The sequence below is a fragment of the Scardinius erythrophthalmus genome (assembly GCF_964197995.2).
Source record: "Scardinius erythrophthalmus genome assembly, chromosome: 17".
Taxonomy (NCBI): domain Eukaryota; kingdom Metazoa; phylum Chordata; class Actinopteri; order Cypriniformes; family Leuciscidae; genus Scardinius; species Scardinius erythrophthalmus.
In genome coordinates, this window is record NC_138237.1 from 5,996,811 (window position 1) to 6,019,655 (window position 22,845).

The 22,845-nt window shown below is 40.8% G+C and overlaps 1 protein-coding gene across 1 annotated transcript; it reads right to left on the bottom strand.

The window, feature by feature from the left end:
• Positions 1-15,010: 15,010 nt before the first annotated feature.
• LOC308705613 (uncharacterized protein) lies at positions 15,011-17,694 on the bottom strand. Its single transcript, XM_081390701.1, has 3 exons — positions 17,575-17,694; positions 16,513-16,625; positions 15,011-16,034 (listed from the first exon to the last, which is right to left on the bottom strand). Exons 2-3 carry the CDS (start codon positions 16,568-16,570, stop codon positions 15,184-15,186), a joined length of 909 nt encoding a protein of 302 aa, XP_081246827.1. The 5' UTR covers positions 16,571-16,625; positions 17,575-17,694; the 3' UTR covers positions 15,011-15,183.
• Between the last annotated feature and the right edge of the window lie 5,151 nt (positions 17,695-22,845).

Genomic DNA, 22,845 nt, shown 5'->3' on the forward strand with positions numbered 1-22,845 from the left:
TTTCGTCTCCTTTCAGCGTGTGATTCACATCGCTGAATCTTCCTGAGAAGAAGAAGCTGCGCCATCGAAAAGCTTTTCAGCGGGACGAGCTCGAGTTAGAGGACACCAGCTACCGTCTCCGCCTTCACTCGCCGTGCCTGCTGCACTATCCGGCGCCCATATCCTTTTCTCGCTCCGTGTGTGTTCGCTGGCTCGACAGGCTTTGTTTTCCGCTAAGTCTGCCCCTCAGATGCCTCCTGTTGGATCGCGCCGTAAAAAGCGTCGTTCACAGAGGCCACCCGAAACTTAGACGAGAGAGCTCTCGCCGGTGGCTTCCCTGTGAGTCTCTCTCTCGGAGTCTCCTTCATCGACGGTCAGCGCCCCGCTACGATGGTGCTCGACGAGATGGACGGGGGTGTCGTGGAGGATGACAGCTGCTCTCTCATCGTGTCTGGGAGCGAGGAATGGTCGGGATTCGTCCCAGACCCTGCCCCGTCGACACGTGAGTCCAGCGTCAGGGCTTCAGTTGACGCTGAGCTTCTCCGCCTCCTCACGAAGGCCGTGGAGGACCTCGGCCTTGAGTGGACCGCGCCCCAGGAGCCCGCGCCCAATAGGCTGTATGGCTGCTTTCTGCCAGGACGCCGCTCTTCGCCTGTTCTGAGGCCCGCTCCCTTCCTCCCTGAACTGCATGATGAGCTCTCCAGGTCGTGGGGAGCTCCGTATTCGGCTAGGCTGAGATCCTCTGTTTCCTCGGCGCTCTCCGCAGTTGACGGCGCCAAAGAGAGAGGATATCTCTCCGTTCTCGACGATGGTGCTCGACAAGATGGACGGGGGTGTCGTGGAGGATGACAGCTCAAGTCGCTCAAGCACGGTCAAGAAAGCGGTAGCGACTCACTTGTGTCCGCCCTCTGCGGGATGGCGGTCCAAGTCCAGCCTACCTACTAAAGCCTGCCGGACCACCTCGGCGTTGATCGGCCACGCTTATGCTGCCGCCGGTCAAGCTTCTATGCTTCTATTCGTGTGACGGACCTGAGGAGTGCAACGGATCTGGCTCTCAGAGCTACCAAAGCCGCCGCCCAGGCCATTGGACATAATATGGCCTCCCTCACCATTACAGAGCGTCACCTGTGATTAATGATGTCCGACATGTCTGACTCTGACCGCGCCACTTTCCTGGACGCTCCTGTGTCACCGTCGGGTCTCTTCGGTCCCTCGGTGAAGGGCTTCGCGGAACGCTACTCTGAGGTACAGAAGGCATCTTAGGCCATGAGACATTTTCTGCCGCGGCGTTCCAGTTCCACAGTGGGTTGCGCTAAAAAGCAACCGCCCGCTCGGAAACCAGCACCCACGCCACCTCCGCCGCCTGCCGCACAGCATCGCCAGGCTCGGGAGGAACGTCAGCGCTCGAGCTCCACTAGCCGACGCAGGGGTCCCAGGCCCCAGGCCCAAGATCGGGCTGAACTTTGAGCCTCCTAAGTATTCCTAGCCCCCCTAGGAAGGTGCCGATGGCTAAGTCCCGCTGCGGCCAGACCGCCATCATAAATCGGCACGACCCGCTCTCTCAGTTCCCTCAACAGAGACGATTTGAAGAGTGTATTCAGCAGTCAACGAGCCAGTTCCTCAACTCGCTCGCCTGCGCACAAAGCGCCTAACGCGAGAACGCATGGCAGTAATTAGCAGCAACATTCTTAGTAGGGAGGAATCTCCCCCTCAGAGTGTTTCAGAGGATGATGGGTCTTATGGCCTCAGCCTCGATGGTGCTGCGGCTGAGTCTGCTATACATGCGCCCCTTTCAGCTATGGCTAAGGCGGCGTTTTCCGGCGCGAGCATGGACATCAGGCTTGCTGCGTCTCACGGTGAATCAGACATGCGTGGCAGCATTGAAACCGTGGACGAGGGCCGACTGGTACCAGTCCGGTGTGAACTTGGGCTTACCCCAGCAGTCAAGTAGTCTCGACAGACGCCTCCAACACAGGTTGGGGCGCCCTTAACGAAGGGAGGCCATCGATGGGCCTGTGGTCAGACGCAGAGAAGCGTCTACACATAAACTGTCTAGAGATGAAAGCGGTCGAGAATGCCCTGCAGTTTTTCCTTCCTGTGCTGAGGAATCACCATGTTCTAGTCAGAACAGACAATATGTCAGTGGTGTCTTATATAAACCACCAGGGCGGCCTCAGGTCCCGGAGCCTTTTTGCAAGAGCAAAACACCTCCTTATATGGGCCCAGCACAATCTGTGCTCGCTGAGAGCAGCGCATGTCCTGGGCGTCCTGAATGTGGGCCCAGACATGCTGTCCAGGGCCAAGCTTCCCCCAGGGGAATGGTCCCTGCATCACCTGGTGGTACAAAACATCTGGGACATCTTCGGCAGAGGGGAGGTAGACCTATTTGCGTCACAGGCCAACGCTCATTGCCCAATGTTCTTTTCAAAAGAAAGGGACGCGCTGGCCCTAGACTGGCCCAGACGCCCTCTCTACGCATTTCCCCCAGTCGCCTTGTTACCACAGGTAATCAAGCGAATCAGGGAGTGCAAATGCTCGATAGTTTTGGTAACCCCGCTCTGGGAGAATCAAGTTTGGTTCCCAGAGTTGATGGAACTGGGGAGCACAGCTCCATGGCCGATTCCGCTGAGGAAGGACCTGTTGTCCCAGGCCGAGGGCGCAATTTGGCACCCATACGGCGAGCTGTGGGCCCTACATGTGTGGACGATCAATTATTACCACTTCACCTCCCAGAGGGAGTGATGAACACGATCACACAGGCTAGAGCTCCGTCTACTAGACGGCTCTATGCGTCTAAATGGTCAGTGTTCGCTGAATGGTGTTCAGCTCATGAATTGGACCCGCTACATTGTGAGGTAACGGTGGTGCTTTCTTTCTTGCAAGAGCTGTTGGACAGCAGGAGAACTCCATCCATGCTCAAGGTGTATGTTGCGGCCATAGCAGCATTTACGAAACCTGTAAATGGCCAGTCGCTGGGAAAGAATGACCTCATAATCCGTTTCTCAGGGGTGCTAGGAGGCTGAATCCTCCTCGACCCCCCTCGGTTCCAGTTTGGGACCTTTCTACGGTCCTAGAGGCCATGAAAGGTTGCCCATTTGAACCTTTACATGCGGTGGAGCTAAAATACCTTTCCTTCAAAACCGCTTTTCTGCTGGCAATGGCCTCAGTAAAACGGGTGGGCGACCTACACGCACTCTCAGTGGGTGTTACGTGTCTGGAATTTGGGCCTAATGACTCTAAGGTCATCCTCAAACCAAGAAATGGTTAGGTGCTTGCGACTCCGTTTAGAGCACAAGTTATTTCCCTGTCAGCCCTCCCTGCACCCGACAGTGAGGATGGGGTTAATTTCCTTTGCCCAGTTAGGGCCTTGAGGATTTATGTGGAACGTTCTGCTGCCTTCAGTCAGACAGAGCAGCTGTTTGTTTCCTTCGGTGGCCGCGTTAAAGGGCTAGCCACCTCGAAACAGACCCTGTCCAGATGGATAGTAGACGCTATTGCGTCAGCTTACGCCTCCAAGGGCCTGGATTGCCCCTTGGGCGTTAGAGCCCACTCAGTTAGAGGCATGGCCTCGTCGTGGGCCTGGACAAGCGGGGTTTCACTTCAAGATGTTTGTATGGCAGCAGGCTGGGCCTCCCTGTCTACATTTATAAGGTTCTACAACCTAGAAGTGCCTGCCCTACAGGCTAGGCTGTTCTCAGTCTGATTATGCTATATTACTACGTCTACCCAACCCAGTTCGCTTAGACTGTTGATATATTGCAATGTCCTGTGGGCCTATGCAGTTTCAAGCCTGATATATTGTCTTAGGCCGGTGACACACTGGATGCGTGGCGTGAGCGTGGCGTTTCTGTTGCGTGTCAGCTGCGTGGCGGCTGCATCGCGTTTTCCATGTCTTTGCACACCAGAAGCGTGTCTGACGCGGCGCTGCTGCTGCTAGGTGACATATTGGTGATATATTTGACATATGGGGAGAGAGTTGTGGAAGGCCTATATAGGCTACTTCATGTTAAACAAATATATAGCAGCAAAGACAACGTCGGCAGTGTTGACGGCAATATAGACTATCTATTTCTTTCTGTATTGACAGGTGCAGTATTTGAAAATCGATAATATTTTTTTAAATTGCATTTATATTTGCATTTATGTCAAACCCTAGACACTTTCAAACATCAAAATGACATTTATTAACATGTATTCGTGTCAAAATTTCATATAAACATCTTTTCCTATTCAATTTTGCTTGCAAACGCTTCCAAGACGCTTGCGTGTCGCGTGAAAAATAGGCGTCGGTTCTATTTCTAGCAAGCACGCGTTTTCCGCGCGGCTCGAGCCACGCCTGAGACGCGCGTGTCACGCACGCAGTGTGCAAGCTCTAACCTGTTAACATGGGAGCCGAAATAAAAACGGACTCGCCACGCAGCTGAGACGCTTACGCCACGCATCCAGTGTGTCACCGGCCTTAACTGTATATATGTGTAAGCACCTATCTTTCATAATACCGAGTCGTCCCGCCCCGTTCTGCCGCTATGCGTCTATTCCACTTATACATGAGCCCCGGGCAAACTGCCCTTGGGAGATTGGTGATGGAATCTTAGCACGCATGGTGTTTTACATTGGGTTCCCGTAGCGTAAGCTAAACTTACGCAACACGAGAGTACTCTCGTAAGAGAATGACACTCGGTTACTAACGTAACCTCGGTTCTCTCTAGAGAGGGAACGAGTGTTGCATAACCTGCCGTGCTTGTGCTGCGTTATGGTTTCGCTTCCAGTCGACTGAAATCATAGTGCAACCTGAGCGATGGGTATTTATAGGCTTAGGCCACACCCATATTGGCAGGCCATGACGTAGCGCAGGGAAAGCTTCCCATTAGCGCTGAAGTCATGGCAGACGCACTGATAGGTTGCAGCAGTTGCCGCAGAGCAGCCTATAGGCGCGCAAGCTAGGTCTGCTGCTGTAGCAAATGCGTTTTAAATTATAAAAAATTAAGGATAATTTTCTGCTTCAGTATTCTCGAAAAAAAGGGGTTTTTCCCGTAGCGTAAGCTAAACTTACGCAACACCCGTTCCCTCTCTAGAGAGAACCGAGGTTACGTTAGTGACCGAGTGTCGTTTTACATCCTATACCCACTGGAGTGCTACCATCATGGCAACTAATTCTGCTGCTAACACAGATACATGATTAGTTATCCTTTTCTTAATACTTGTTTGAAACTTAGGAATATATACAGTAGCTGCTGTTCCTCCAGAGATAGGATCCTTAGAACCATCAATATATATCTGCAACCATGACGAATAAGTCTGATCTAAATACTGCTGTGCAATAATGTTCTTTGGGGTATCTCTCTCATTCTCATTCTCCATTTGTAAGTCAATTATTGGCATTGGAAATATCCACAGTGATATACGGATAATATAACAGTTGGGCTAACATCACAGTCTGCAATACCAGCTTCTTGTGCTTCCCTGTGAACAATCCATCCCAAGCTTTTAATGTTTTTGTTCCCATGTTCACAGCATTCTTCTATCACTCCCTTTACTGGATGACTCTCTTTATGACCTTTTATATTAACCTAATAATTCAGTCTTATTTTATGCATACAAAGGTTTAAAGGAGATTCACCAACTTCTACCTGTAAAGCTGCAATGGGAGATGTTCTGAACGCACCACAGCATATTCTTAAAGCTTGATTTTGTATTGCTTCAATCTTTCTGAGTATATGGTTTTGGTTGCAAATCCGTAAATTATACTTCCATAATCCAAGCTTGATGTGATTAATATACTATATAATCTTTTCAGCGATAATCTATAAGCTCCCCATTCAACCCCTGATAAACATCTTAAAATATTTACTTCTATTTTACATTTCTTGATCAGTTTTTTTAGCATGTATTGAAAATGTCAGCCTAGGTTCCATCCATACACCGAGATATTTGACTACTGAAACTTGCTCCAGATCCTGCTTATATAACTTTAACTTGACCACTGGAACTTTTTTTCCTTTTAGTAAAACATAAAACTTGAGTTTTAGCCACAGATAATCTGAAGCTCCAATTATTCGCATCATACCTCCACTTCATCTACTGCTTTTTGTATACTTTGATACACATGAAATATTGCTCGTCCTACGTCACCTTTTAAATTGCAAAAAAAATCATTTATTCTTTCAAGAAGGAAGTCCATAATCCCATTGTACAACTTTACTCCAATTCCCATACATTTAATTTTTAAAAGTCCCTCTTTCCAAAGCATTTCATATGCTTTCTCAATATGCAATAACACCCCTATACCTCTGTATTTGCATGAGCTTTAGAGGCACATCTGTGGCGCTGCCAAACTATCGTCACTCACGCATTTGATTCTGAGGATCAAAACTACACACAAATTCTTTCCAAATATGAATTCTATTAAAGGACTTAATTTTTATTTGACGTTTAGCATATTGTTGATCAAAGTCCATGTTAAAAGATTAATTTATTTTAGTGTTAGTTCATATTTTAACCACTAGATGACAGCTGTAAAACAGGTATTTTATTCACAGACACTGTTCAGTGTTCTGATCTCAGTGGTGTGTGTGGATATTTATGACAAAAGCAATATTTTGAAAGAAAGTAAATTTGAAAAACATCAAGTCAAAATATTTTTATTTTAAAATATTGATTTATCACTGCAGGATTAAATAACCATGAATACAATGTTGAAACCCTTTGAACTGAAATAAATGTATTAAGTCACTCAATAAGAACAAGGTTATAACATAAATTATAAACAATATGTAAGTTGCTGGCAAATATATAAGATAAGCTGAAAGAAATTACACCATTTAATTTTTCATAATATCAGACTATTTTAAGTGATGGATCTGAATGTGAACTTTGCTCACTTAGGCAACTTTGGACAACGCTTTTTCTCATGAGTTCGTAGACCAGATGATCGGGTGAAACTCTTCCCACATGAAAAACACTGGTGCGGTTTCTCTCCAGTGTGAACTCTCTCATGATGTTTCAAGGTTGATTAATGAGAGAAACTCTTTCCACAGTGTGAGCACTGGTGCGGTTTCTCTCCAGTGTGAACTCTCCCATGAGCTTTCAAGGTTCCTGACTGAGAGAAACTCTTTTCACAGTTTGAGCACTTGTACGGTTTCTCTCCGGTGTGAACTCTCTGGTGTTGGTTTAATTTCTGGGCTGTAATAAAGGTCTTTCCACAGTCAAAGCACAAATAAGGTCTCACAACATTGTGTATTTTTAGGTGCTGCTTTAAATGGTCCAGTTGTGAAAAACTCTTTCCACACACAGAACACACATGAGGCTTCACATCTGCATGAATGTTCATGTGTCTTTTCAGGTGCTCTGCCAAAACAAATGTCTTGTCACACTGATCACAGCCGAATGATCTTTTCCCTGAGTGAAACAGCAGATGTTTTTGGAGACTAGTTGCCCATGGGAAGCTCTTTCCACACTGATGGCATGTGAAGGGTTTCTCTCCGGTGTGGATTCTCATGTGCATCTTCAAGCTTGATTTAGCTGTGAAGCTCCTTCCACACTGAGAGCAGGTGCAAGAACATTTCTCTCCTCTTCTCCTCCTCCTGTTTTGTTGAGGTTTCTGAAACTGATGGTGTTTCCTCTCCACTTCACTTTTTTCCATCTGCCCTAAAACGAACATTTCACATTAGGCAATTCAAGATTGAAATAAAAGTAATCCATAGTCTAATATGTCAGTTTTCATCTTAATGTTCCTCATCAGTCATTAAAAGAATGAAGGAAAACACCAACCTGTTTGTTCCTCTGTATCTTCATCTCTCGTTCTGCGAGGTTCTTCCTCAAACTGCATCTCAATAGTTTCTCCTGGAGTAATTCCTCCTGCTTGTTAGGAAAAGTTTATTCACCTGTGGGAAGAGTCAAACATGAATATTCAACAGTATTGAAAGAAAAATCTTATCAGCCTGACTCTTCTGTCTCCGTGTCTCCCTGTTTTCTTTCGTTCTGGTCTGTAAGGCTGCAGGTGTTAGATATATATATATATGTGTAACCTCTCCACTCAAGTCCTACTCGCCCCGCTCTGTGCGGGCCTCAAACACGGGTCTCCGGCATGAGTGTCAGGCGCTCTAACAAAATAAGGCTAAAGGCTGCAGCTTCTATCGTTTGTCGCTAGAGCGCCTATTGAGATCAGAGGAGTGAGGTTTACTCGCACAGCGACTACTAGTTGGCAGGCACGGCGTTATGGGTGGGCTTGACGGGCCTAGGCCCACCCACTTTTCAACAGGCCCACCCAAAACTTTTCTTCTTCAAAAAAAAAAAAAACTTTCAATATATTCTAATTTTGTCAAGAATGATAAAAAACGTCAATAAGCTCATAAGTTGTGCTAAAATAGTCTAAATGTTTAGTTTTAAAAACAAGCTGGTTATGTCTATTTTGATGTTTCTGCGCAAGTTCAGCAGACAGTGAGGTTCGGGCTTGTTCTGATCAGAGCTTGTGAGCGGAGAGCGCATTTCTGAATATTCCTCATACTCATTCCGCAGGGTCGCTCACTCAACCCAGAATGGCCTGCTGGTTCGAAAATATGTGGAACAAGGGCTACCTCCGACTAATTTTTTTTCTAGTCGACTAGTAGTTGTTCATTTAAGCCATTACAGGGTTGCTAACTCTCACGCATCTGGCGTGACACTCACGCTTTCAGCATCAATCTCACGCTCTCAAGCACATGCAAGAAATGTCACGCTAAAATCCATTTTTCTCCCCTCTTAATCCGTTAATTTTCTGTTGATGACTAGACCACAGCGTATTTATGACAGGAGAGAATTTTAAAGCCCACAGCTGTAACATCTGCCAACAACGTTCTCGCTGCAGTAGCCTATTCTCTGATCGTTGATTCGCTGAAAACCTTGCACCTGATACGTCAGTTGCGTGTGAAAAGTTCAGAGAGAGTTCGGAGCATAGGTTCGGAGTCGAGCCACTGATGCGCGTTTGAAAGTTTGGATGACAATCAAGGTAAGCAGATAATAAAATGGTGTTCACTACAGACGTAGCCTTGCCTAATCAGTCTGTGTGCCGAGAGTGCATTTCGTTCATTTAAGGGGCTTTAAATGTTATACTTTTAACAGCCAAATTCCCCGGACACATCCACCTACGCAGTCTTTATCATATTCTGAATTAAGAAATCATTATAATGCAGTCAAAATAATTTACAGGGAACATAAATGATAACTTAACTTTCCGAGTCTTTCGTTCATTTGTCACGTGACAGACGCAATTACCGTTCATGACCGGATTGAACCCTGCTTCAGATACGAGCTCCTGCAGAGGTAGTGAAGCAGGCCAACACTGCCACTGTGGCACAACAGGCCTAATGTGGGAAACTTGTGTTGTGGTTTTCTGGGGAGGTGGAGTAACTATTATGTGTCCCTTTTGTTTTGAGATTTTTTATTGTTTTGATGTTGTTGTTTTACATGTTTGTTATTTAATCACCTCTATCTTTATTTTTTTTGTAGTCCAATCAATAAATTAATTGTACATTTTGAAAACTTTTCCATTCTATTCGTTTTTTTTTTGTTTTTTTTGTTTTTCATAAATCAGGGTTTTTACTAAAGAAGGACTGACATTTTTTAAATTAGGGTTGGGTTACGCGTGCGCACTGATGTTTTACAGAGTCTCACTCCAGCCAAAGTCCCAAAGTTGGCAACCCTGCCATTAGTGGACAAATCGCCCCTTTATATTCATTTAATTACTTAAATAGGCTATATAGCCTACAGGATAATGAGCGTTTACGTAACATAGCGCACTCAAGCGCACGACCGCACGCATAAAGCTTGCCACAAAGAACCGGTAAAAGTAATGATAATGAATGTGTCTAAAATAGCAAGGACACATTTAATTGTTTTTTTAATAAACTGGGCTGCGTTTCCCGAAACCTTCTTAACCCTACGTCATTCTTAAGTTACACCTTAAGCTGTACCTTATCGTTAATACGTGTTTCCTGAAACGTTCTTAGTTAAGTTTACCTTCTGTAAGACATACGTTCGGAAGGTTGGTCTGGACCACTCTTAGCTTTACCTTATCACTGTTGCAGGTCTTTATGAATATAATTATGAAGTTTTAATACACCCAGACAGTTTTCAATTAGGCGAATTCAAGTGTTTTCATGCAAAGAATAAAAATTGTCATTACACTGATTGTTGTTAGATTTTTAATTATATTATCCAAAGGTACATCAGCTGGCAAATCATTAAAGGCTTAATAGTCTATTTAAAGGGTATGATTGTGGTGGGGAGTTTGCTCAAACTATGGCAGCGATACAGCGAATAGTTGTTCTATAAGACGGCGCCGTCCGCGGAGCGCTTTTAAAGGCCAGTGAAAGCAAACTGTCAGTTAAGTCCATTCGGACGCTACTTGTTTCTCATGGGCTTGTACGGTACCCTATTTTAAACATTTACAGGGGTAAGTCGTAGATTTTATTGCGGTCCGAATCCATAATTGTCAGTGTTTTTTCTCACCCAACCCGTGTAAAAATCCCTGGCCAAATCAGCCTACCTTCTGTTTTTTGACAAACAGATCGTGTGATTTAATTGCCGTCTGAATCCACATCTCTGAGTTTGAAGAGATTAAAAATTCACTGTTTAAATCCTTTTTGATCATTTCCGAGCACCGTACGTAAGATGTACACTTTTATTACTGAAATGCTGGAAAGTATTTACAAGAACAATATTTCATCGCAGCTCCACTGAACAAAAATGGGAGAGAGAAGAAAGCACATGAAAATTTGAAATGGTTATTATGGCAGCAATATATCATACAATTTTAAAATATGTAGGCTAGGCTATTATAGTTTGGATTATTTTTTATAATATCCCATGAGTCCTAATAAATGCAATTTCAACTATTTCTGAAGTGCTTCTTTTAAAGAACACCGCTTTCTCGCATAAACAGCCCCTGCACGAGAGAATAATTGATTCTCGAGCCATCGATATCAACCAATTCAGCAGCATCGCCACGGACAGCGCCGGGTAACGTCGCACGTAAGAATGTATATCTTAAGCAGCTTCCTAAGGTATGGTTCAGGGAACACGCCTAGAAATGGTATACCTTTAGTTAAGTTACACCGTAAGAGTCTTCGTTGCTCGCTAAGAGACAACGTTATCGGGAAACAAAATATTTAAAGGGCATCAAGCTATTAAAATCTATATATTATGTATACGCATAGATAATATAACAGTATATTAGTCAGTAATTTTTATTAGCTTAAACAGTGATTCGATATCCGTATAGTTCCGTATATTCTCATTGGCTGGCAGCTACACTCTCCTGAATCAAGAATACAAGCTATTGATTCTCTTTCCATGAGCTCATGTCATGAAGAAAAAGGACAATTCTGAGAATGAGGCACAGGAAAAAAATAAATAGAGATAAATAATCTAACAGGTATTATAACAGGTTTGTGTGAATGTGTTCATTGAAGTTTGGTGAATTATAACTGGTCATTTTACAGATGCTTAACCTTTTTATCATATTAGCCTAGCCGTAAGCCTTGTTCACACTTTCGCCTGATACAGCACCGTTTCAACTGTATAGGGCTGTCACTTTTGAGAAAAATCAAATTCGAACGGATATCAAATATCAAGCAATGTATTCGAATATATTTGAATATCTACGAGAAAAAAAAAACACCGTAATGGAGATTCAATCACAAATGTATTAACAGCCTGACAGTCATAAACAGGACTCAGGCCATAGCCTGATAAATTCTGAAAAAAAAATGTTTCATACAAAACATTTGCGATTGGTTTGAATGAACACAATCAGCTTATGTTTAATCTTTTTTTTTTTTTTTTTGAAAGACTCTGGTCTAAACTATCAACAGAGCGAATGCTAGTGGAATGAGTTGTCTCTTTCTCTGTTAACGTTGGGATACTTAATTAACTTAGTTGGCTTTTTGGCTCTGGCTGACTGAATGAGTGCTAGGCTGAAAGTGGGACATTCTAAAATGCTTAATATGAAAAAGCTTAATGTGGTTTAATGTACGTAAACAACGATCAATGATCACCAAATTTCTCTCTCAGGAGCAATATGAGAGAGAAATTTGGTGATCACTGATCGTTGTTTAGGGCACATTAAACCATGTTAAGCTTTTTCCTTACAATAGGCTCTAATGAAGCAGAAACGCTTAATGTCAGATAACGTCCATAATATTTGGATTTTGGGTTTGATTTGACGACAGTTTTCAGTGGTTATGAGGAGTAATATGAGAGAGAAATTTGATAATGATTGATCATTGTTTAGGTCAATTAAACCACGTTAAGCCTTTTCCTTCATTCTTCTTCGAAAATAATTATTTTCATGCTATACACCATAAAATCAATAAAAGCTGTGATTTATGACACATCTGAATATATATATAAAAAAAACTCTAACAAATAGAAGGCATATTAAGTCACAATACAACGTATTTTCATTATTGAAAACAATTATAATTGTATATATATAATTAATATTTTTTCCTGGTTGTATAAATGTTTTACCTTTACTGTATTTTTTATTATATAAAAAGTGCAATTATTAATATTATAATCTCACACGGGTAGGCTACATAGACTGCTAATGAGTCATTTCTGTCTCTCACTCACTCTCTCGATGTAAATAGAGAGAGAGAGAGAGAGAGAGAGAGAGAGAGAGAGAGAGAGAGAGAGAGAGAGCGCTCTAAAGCAGCCAAAATATTAGACAACGCTGCAGAGTAAAATAGTATTAATAATTGTAAAATTACTTTAATAAAAAAAAAAAAAACTACGGTTGCCTTTACCAACATGAATCTGAAACGAAATAGGTTTTCTCAATCCTAGCAAATCTGCCCTATAGTGCGAATGACGACAGATATAACGGTATTAACGGTAATTAGCGGTGCTGAACAGTGTACTAAAGGGGAAAATCCACAAAAAAAAAGGCAGAAAGCCATTGTTTATGTGAACAGTAGATCTAGATGTGGTCCGTCCATTTTATAGTCTTCTTATATAGGCCTATACAAAAATAATTTACCTCAGTAAAACTCTCAGTCCGGCGATGACTCTCATCCAAAGGGGAGTCCGGCTTTGCACGCGATGGTCACGTGCCGTTTATACCTATTGTGAGTTACTGTTTATACCCTCTGGTTCTTTCGCGGGCTTTGCACTTGGTGTGAAATAGTAACGTTTATTTTTATTTTTTTAATTATTATTATTATTATTATTATATGCAAAGTCCAGTGGATTTTTTCTTTCAACATGGTGAAGATAATATAATAATTGTATTTTGTATATGCCCTGGTCTCCCATATTATTTGCTCCTAGCCTACCCCATATAAGTTCATCGTGCTATTCCATGATATAATTATATAATGAATAATATATAGGCACATATATTTTACAGTACAAAATTTGTGGTTTAATTCATTTCTGTTACAGTTTTAATAGCAACAACAGGTATTCATCAAAAATGCATGTAATTACAATTATATTAGCCACGCTTTTCTGGGTACTCAAAGCGCTTTACATGGAAGGGGGAATCTCCTCAACCACCACCAATGTGCAGCTCCACCTGGATGATGCGACGGCAGCCATATTGCGCTAGAACGCCCACCACACACCAGCATACTAGTGGAGAGGAGACAGTGATGAAGCCTATCAGTATATGGGGATGATTAGGAGGCCATGATGGACATGGGGCCAAGGGGCAAATTTGGCCAGGATGCCAGGGTTACACCCCTACTCTTTTTCGAAGGACATCCTGGGATTTATAATAACCACAGAGAGTCAGGACCTCGGTTTAACATCTCATCCGAAGGACGATGCTCTTTGACAGTATAGTGTCCCCATCACTACTGGGGCGTTAGGATCCACACAGACCACAGGGTGAGCACCCCCTGCTGGCCTCACTAACACCTCTTCCAGCAGCAACCTGGTTTTCTCAGGAGGTCTCCCATCCAGGTGAGGTACTGACCAGGCTCAGCCCTGCTTAGCTTCAGTGAGCAACCAGTCTTGGGCTACAGGGTGATATGGCTTGTTTACACTTTCGCCTGATACAGCACCGTTTCAACTGTAGTGACTCTCCGCTCTCTAGTGATGAGAACACACATCCTAGCAACATACAAAACATTTGCGATTGGTTTGTAAACGGTATTATTACACATGTTCGGGCTGTTCTTGCCAGCAGGTGTCGCCAGCTTAAAACGAGTTTATTCGGAGTACAAAACGCTCCGTTTCTCCCAACATCACCACTTTTTCTCTATATAATACTGCACACAACAATTATAAATAAGTGTGAATTGTATCAACATAAAAACGAACTCACTTTAGACTCCAGCCTGAGATTTCACCAAGATCTCAAGTGGCCGAGTGAACACTATTCGTCTTCATCTATTGAGGGATAATGGCGGGTTGTGATTAAACACTCTGTCATCTACTGTGCTGGAGTGAGAAGAGAATTAATTTTGTATTCAAATTGTATAATATCCAAGGTACATATTTCTAGTAATTGTGCAGTTGATTCTCATTTTGTATTTTCAGAAAGTTTTGGAATATTTTTCCTCTCCCCAAATACCGAAACCCAACGATAAATAATTTAATAAGAAGGCTTAAATGGACCTATTAAGATTTAGTTAACATCTATCTTGTAAATACATTTTTGCTATTTTATTTAAAAAAAAGTTTTCACTGGTAAATCAATAACAATTGCAATTTTAACAATATTTCAAGTGTAAATTATGAGATTTGTTGTATTTTGAAACCAATCTTTCTTTTTAAAAGGTATAATGTTTATCATACTGATTTCAAAGTTAAGGATTCATTAGTTTAAATATTTATTTTAGTGTTAGTTCATATTTTAACCACTAGATGACAGCTGTAAAGCAGGTATTTTATTCACAGACACTGTTCAGTGTTCTGATCTCAGTGGTGTGGATATTTAAAACCATATTTTGAAAGAAAGTAAATTCATCCAGTCAAAACATTTTTATTTTAAAATATTGATTTATCACTGCAGGGTTAAATAACCATGAATACTATATTGAAACCCTTTGAACTGAAATAAATTTATTAAGAACAATAAGACAAGAACAAGGTTATAACATGAATTATAAACAATATGTAAGTTACTGGCAAATAGATAAGCTGCAAGAAATTACACCATTTGTTTTTTCATAATATCAGACTATTTTGAGTGATGGATCTGAATGTGAACTTTGCTCACTTAGACGACTTTGGACAACGCTTTTTCTCATGAGTCCGTAGACCAGATGATCGGGTGAAACTCTTCCCACATGAAGAGCACTGGTGCGGTTTCTCTCCAGTGTGAACTCTCTCATGATGTTTCAGGGTTCCTGACCGAGAGAAACTCTGTCCACAGTGTGAACACTTGTACGGTTTCTCTCCAGTGTGAACTCTCTCATGATCTTTCAAGGATGATAAATGAGAGAAACTCTTTTCACAGTGTGAGCACTTGTACGGTTTCTCTCCGGTGTGAACTCTCTCATGATCTTTCAAGGTTCCTGACTGAGAGAAACTCTTTTCACAGTTTGAGCACTTGTACGGTTTCTCTCCGGTGTGAACTCTCTGGTGTTGTTTTAATTTGTAGGCTGTAATAAAGGTCTTTCCACAGTCAAAGCACAAATAAGGTCTCACAACATTGTGTATTTTTAGGTGATCCTTTAAATGGTCCAGTTGTAACCAACTCTTTCCACACACAGAACACACATGAGGCTTCACATCTGCATGAATTTTCATGTGTCTTTTCAGGTGCTTTACCACAATAAATGTCTTGTCACACTGATCACAGCCGAATGATCTTTTCCCTGAGTGAATCAGCAGATGATCTCTGAGACTAGTTGCCCATGTGAAGCTCTTTCCACACTGACGGCATGTGAAGGGTTTCTCTCCGGTGTGGATTCTCATGTGTTTCTTCAAGCTTGATTTAGCTGTGAAGCTCCTTCCACACTGAGAGCAGGTGCAAGAACATTTCTCTCCTCCTCTTTGAGTGTTTTGTTGATGTTTCTGAAACTTCTGGCGTTTCTCCTCCACTTCACTTTGTTCCATCCGACCTAAAACGAACATATTCCATTAGACAATTCAAGATTGAAATAAAAGTAATCCCTAATCTAATAGCAGAAAGATTTAATAAAAAAAATAATTAAAGAAAGAAAAATGGGATCCAAAGAAATATTGAGCCTCAATTTAGAAAAAATGTAGTTTAATATTTACTCTACCAACGCTATCTCATGACCATTTCGTACGAGTGAGTAAATGGTGGCTTATTTGAACGAATTCGTACGACTTCACTCTTACAAATTTGTACGATTCGTCTAAACCCACGTAATGGGTAGGTTTAGGGGCGCCAGGTTAACATCATTCGTAGGAATTGGGCAACTTGTAAAATGTACGATTTAGCAAAAATTCGTACAAATTGGTGTGAGATCAGGTATCTAGTTTTAGTATCTAGTTTTAGATGCATTGTTAAAGGTCAGTTTTCATCTTATTGTTCCTCATCAGTCATTAAAGAGAATGAAGGAAAACACCAACCTGTTTGTTCCTCTGTATCTTCATCTCTCGTTCTGCGAGGTTCTTCCTCAAACTCCATCTCAATAGTTTCTCCTGGAGTAATTCCTCCTGCTTGTTGGGAAAAGTTTCTTCTCCTGTGGGAAGAGTCAGACATGAATATTCAACAGTACTGAAAGATAAATCTTTTCTGACTTTTCTTTCTCTGTGTCTCCCTGTTTTCTTTCTTTCTGGTCTGTAAGGCTGCAGGTGATATATATATATATATATATATATATATATATATATATATATATATATATATATATATATATATATATATATATATATATATATATATATATAAGATAAGCTGCAAGAAATAAGCTTTAATGGGTCCTTTTTCTTTGTCTAAGAGAAAGTGCCCGAAAGGCTGTTCTGGGATGTGCGGTGCCTTTTAGTCGGAAAGTGGCCATAAATAAACTTATTTTTATGTAGGCTAGCTATTGTATATTCTCATTGGCTGGCAGCTACACTCCCCTAAACCAAGAATAAAAGCTATTGTACACAAGTAAAGTTCAGGAGGTTTTGTAAACGGATTGGCTTCATGTTCTTGATTCTCTTTCCATGAGCTCATGTCATTCAACGATGAAAAAGGACAATTAGAGAATGAGGCACAGAAGAAAGAAAAAAAAGAGATAAAATAATCTAACAGGTATTATAACAGGTCATTTAACAGATGCTTAACCTTTTTAGCAAACTAGCCTAGCCGTAAGCCTTGTTTACACTTTCGCCTGATACAGCACCGTTTAAACTATAGTGACTCTCCGCTCTCTAGTGATGAGAACACACATCCTAGCAACATACAAAACATTTGCGATTGGTTTGTAAGCGGTATTATTACACATGTTCGGGCTGTTCTCACTGCATTTACACCGTTCTGACCGGCAGGTGTCGCCAGCGTTCGGCACTTCGAGCGCTTAAATAAACGAGTTTATTCGGAGTACAAAAAGCTCCGTTTCTCCCATCATCACCACTTTTCTCCAGACTACTGCACACAACAGTTATAAATAAGTGTGAATTGTTACAACATAAAAACTAACTCACTTTAGACTCCAGCTGAAGATTTCACCAAGATCTCAAGTGGCCGAATGAACACTATTCGTCTTCATCTATTGAGGGATTAATGGCGGGTTGTGATGATTGAACACTCTGTCATCTACTGTGCTGGAGTGAGAAGAGTGAGAATTCAGTCTATGGGCCATTTTACAGATTTTGTTCAAAGTCAGTTGGAAACATCTTGAAGTTTTTCTTTCTTTCTTTTCACAAATGCAAAGTGTATAATGTCCAAGGTACACAATTCTAGTAATTGTGCAGTTAATTCTTATATTGTATTTTCAGAAAGTTTTGGAGTATTTTTCCTCTCCCCAAATTTGACACTACTGAAACCCAGTGATACATAATTTAATAAGAAGGCTTATATTGACCTATTAAGATGTTGTTAACATCTATCTTTTATATAATTATTTTGCTAAAAAGTTTTCACAGGTAAATCAATAACAATTTTAACAATATTTTAAGTGTAATTTATGAGAGTTGTTTTATTTTAAATCCAATCTTTCTTTGTAAAAGACATAATGTTTCTCTGATTTCAAAGTTAAGGATTCATTAGTTAATATAAATTGAACCAAACATTATAATAACATCTTAGTTGATAATTCAAGATACTTATTCTTGACAAAACATTTCGGTCGTGACTGCACATTTACGGTAGTGACAGTGATGTTTTGGTAGCGGCCACATTACACTACAGAATTTTAACTCACATGACTAAAACACTAAAACCCTACTGAAACATACTAAAATAATAATGATTTGCATAACTGTACTCAAATTTTGTTTATATTTTCCCCAAATAAAGGATTATGTGTTCCCTTTTGTCACTACCAAACCAATGACGACATTTCCAAAGAAGACTAATTCTTTCCAAATATTAATTCTGTTTAAGGACTTTATTTTCATTTGACTTATGCCATATTGTTGATCAAAGTCCATGTCGTTAAAATTTATTTTAGAGTTAGTTCATATTTTAACCACTAGATGACAGCTGTAAAACAGGTATTTTATTCACAGACACTGTTCAGTGTTCTGATCTCAGTGGTGTGGATATTTATGTCAAAAGCCATATTTTGAAAGAAAGTAAATTCATCCAGTCAAAACATTTTTATTTTAAAATATTGATTTATCACTGCAGGGTTAAATAACCATGAATACAATGTTGAAACCCTTTGAACTGAAATAAATGTATTAAGTCACTCAATAACAACAAGGTTATAACAAATTACAAACAAATTGTAAGTTGCTGGCAAATATATAAGATAAGCTGCAAGAAATTACACCATTTAATTTTTCAGAATATCAGACTATTTTAAGTGATGGATCTGAATGTGAACTTTGCTCACTTAGGCAACTTTGGACAACGCTTTTTCTCATGAGTTCGTAGACCAGATGATTGGGTGAAACTCTTCCCACATGAAAAGCACTGGTGCGGTTTCTCTCCAGTGTGAACTCTCTCATGATTTTTCAAGTATTTTGAGCAAGGGAAACTCTTTTCACAGTGTGAACACTTGTACGGTTTCTCTCCAGTGTGAATCCGCTGATGAGATTTTAATTCACCGGATCTAGTAAAGGTCTTCCCACAGTCAAAGCACATATAAGGTCTCACACCAGTATGAATAATATCATGCTGTTTTAAAATTCCGAGCAGTGAAAAACTCTTTCCACACACAGAACACACATGAGGCTTTTCATCTGTATGAATTTTGTCTTCAGGTTTACTTCCAAAACAAATGTCTTGTCAAACTGATCAATTCTGTGGATTCTCATGTGTTTCTTCAAGCTTGATTTAGCTGTGAAGCTCTTTCCACACTGAGAGCAGATGAAAGAACATTTCTCTCCTCCTCTTTGAGTGTTTTGTTGAGGTTTCTGAAACTGATGGAGTTTCTCCTCCACTTCACTTTGTTCCATCAGACCTAAAACGAACATATTACATTAGACAATTCAAGATTGAAATAATAGTAATGCCTAACAAAAAGCAATATTGGCTCAGGTATTTAATTATTGGTTATCAGGTACTTCTATGTGACTATAAATGCATTTTCATATCTGTTCCTACTTCCCAGTTAATGTTATTTTACAGCTCCTATAATTTTGTAAATGAGGGTTAATAGTCTTGATGTTAATAAAGTATCAAGAATGGACACCAACCTGTTTGTTCCTCTGTATCTTCATCTTTTATTCTGCAGAGTTCTTCCTTTAGCTGTTTCTCAATTCCAAGAACGCAGAGAACGGACTTGTGTTCTCGTGGAGACCGGTTTTGCCAAGGTTCCTTGGAAGAACCAGAGCCATAGAGAGAAAGAGTTGCGACACTCCCATAGACCTCCGTTGTAAATAATGGCGGCGCTTTTAACCGCCCACTTCCGGGATTTGAAGATCGGAATAGTTCCAAACACTGTCATTTTGGCGTTGGACCCCATTCACTTACATTGCTGCGCGTCGAGTTGTTCCAGAGTTAAGTTGCTGAAATATCGACCTCTTTTGAATTGTCAACTGTCTATTTTGTATCAGAGGCCCTTTGCGATGCTTATACTGGTCTTCATTTGTACATGCACAGCGTAATTATTTATATTTTATGTTAGTTGTTTCAACCAATTTTCAAGCACTGCCTGCTAACATAGCTAGTTAGCTAGCGCGACTTCGTCAGTTAAGAGTTCGATAATAAATCGCTGCCACCTTTATAACAACTTTTATTAAATTTAATTTTTTGGGATATACTAACTTTTCATTATGTTTTATTGTCTTGAGTGAGGCGGCTTGTGAGAACAATGCTGGACCTCTAGGATTGTTATGACCATCACCAGTCCTGTCTGTTTCATGGATCACCTGCCCCTGGTTTTTGCTTTTCTTGTTCACACAAGCACACATTTTTGTTGTCTGTCATTGTTTAATAAAAATAGTTTATTTGAAAACCTTCATTTGTATCAGCAATGCTTAAATTCGTATTTAATCTGTTATAGTTTTGATAATGTGTATGGCTTAATATTAAAATAATATTCTTAGTCTTAACATGATAATGTTTCACGTTGTGGTCCTGGGGTGGCCACTTTCAACAGAAGAAGTGAGCTAGCTTAAGCGAACTCTGAACGGACCGCCACGGCAGACCTCTTTGCGTGATCACGAAGGTAGGCTAATGGCTGAATCAAAATTTATAAGCAAAATCACGGGAATCAATAGCCTAATACAGCCCAGTTGTGCTAAAATAAATATCATGAGACGTCCATCATCAGATGAATGATATGGAAAAGTTAAGTTAGAGCCGCTAAAGCCAGTGCTACTACCCGCGAACATGAACACTAAGCTTTTCCCTCCAAAAATATAGCCTAAAACTTGTCTCCAAATGCAAAACTGACATTAACAAAATGCAATAACAGCTGAAAAAGTACTTGGGGTGTGTTTTATTTTATATTTACCGTTCAATAATGCAATCGCTGCTGTCTGTCCCATAGAAGAACATTACAGCCAGCGTATGTTTTAGAACTATTGGAGGTTACATGAACCACGTGACAGCCATAGCGGAGACATCAAAGAGTGTCGCAACTCTGGCTCTGGGAAGAACGAACTCGGAACCGGCCGCAATGACTTCTGGGACACCAGGCGAGTACTAGCTCAAGTCTGCATTCGATGCATCCTCGGTATCAAGAACACATCCGGGTTCTTTCATGCGTCCTCTGTACTTGCGTTCTTAAGAATTGGGCTGAGTCCCAATTCGCCTACTTATACTACGACCTAAAAGTATGTACTTTTTTTGTGATGAAAAAGTACATACTTTTGAGTGTGTAGCAAAAAAGTATGCACGTTCTGGGACATACTTCGATGACGTCATGCAACGTGAACTTGAACGTGGTTGCCTAGTTACGCACACCGCGACTGTTAACAAAACATTTAACATTCCATTCATTCTTATATATCCAATATAATTTTATTTACTATTCCCATCTTTTTTTCCACAATACATTTACAATGTGTTTACCAAATTGAGGAGTGAAGCAGGGCGTCGTCGTAGATCAACCAAACGCAGGTCGTTTGTGAGGCGGCTGGTTCTGACGTTCATGTGCAAATGTGTGTAACGAAAGCTAGCGCTACTTATTTTCTGAGTTAAAATATTTAAAGTTTATAGTGTAACTATTGTTTAACGTATTTTATACTTAATCTTATACTTATGTATAATACTTAAAAATACTCCGATGAAAATGAACCATGCTTTTACTATAGTAAAAGTGTAGTAACCATGTTTCTTTGGTTGGACTGATAAAGTTAACATATGTACAGCCACAGTATTACTAGCCTACAAATAAGTCAGACAGAAACAGAAATACATAAAAAAGACACTTGCATGACACTGTAGGCTACTAGAGCCTTTTTATTTATTGTTTTGTAGCCTGCAATGAGGCGCTCGGTATCTTCGTCGGACCCTACAAGATAAACACGGTACTTTTTTGGCACAACATAAACCCATTAATATTACGAGACAATAAAACATAACTTTAATTAGGGTTAAACATTTGAATTCTTACACTTAAAAACTGAGGGCGCATCTCCGTTGCTGCATCCGACTGCCAGGTTTACATCACCATCATCACCGCAAAGCTCCTCCCTCCCGCACGCAATGGGTTGTGGGCAATATTAGCCGTTAGAGTGTGCATTGATCTGCACTTCGAATTCTAACCGGAAATAGTAGACCATCCGGGTATCTTTGGAATACTCATTTCAACATGCTACGATTTGGGACGTACTAATTCTAGTTTCGCATACTATTTAGGACGGATAGTATGCGAATTGGGACTCAGCATTGGTCTGAACTTCGACGGCTAATAATGACGTAAAACGAGAACACAAGGACGCAAGATCGCTGAAGAACGCATATTGAGAAACACCCTTAATCTCCATCTTTACAATATGTCAGTAGTTTCTCCTGGAGTAATTCCTCCTGCTTGCTTCTTCTCCTGTGGGAAGATGGGAATATTTCCCAGCATTTAAACTCTCATGAACGGCTGTGGGAGCTTCACTGACTGAAGGAGTGAATTGTGGTCGTTGTTGCTCATTTAGCAGATGATCATCACACTTACAATCACTCTCTCAGTTATCATGTTTTCAGTGTTGCAGTCGTTTAGAAACAATTCCCTGATTACTAAATTTACACAAATGACCCAATTCAAGAGTTCACTTGAATCTTCATATTGTGTCGTTACCTGGAGGATCAACGACTGTTTTTATGTTTTATGATAGTTATTCATGAGGCACTTGTTTGTCCTGAGCAGT

Bases quoted from the DNA above. Each gene is read 5' to 3' on its own strand.
- LOC308705613 (XM_081390701.1), bottom strand. From the start codon at position 16,570: ATGGAGTTTGAGGAAGAACCTCGCAGAACGAGAGATGAAGATACAGAG. The intron at 16,035-16,512 runs GTTGGTGTTTTC...TGTTCGTTTTAG, and splicing joins AGATACAGAGGAACAAACAG to GTCGGATGGAACAAAGTGAA.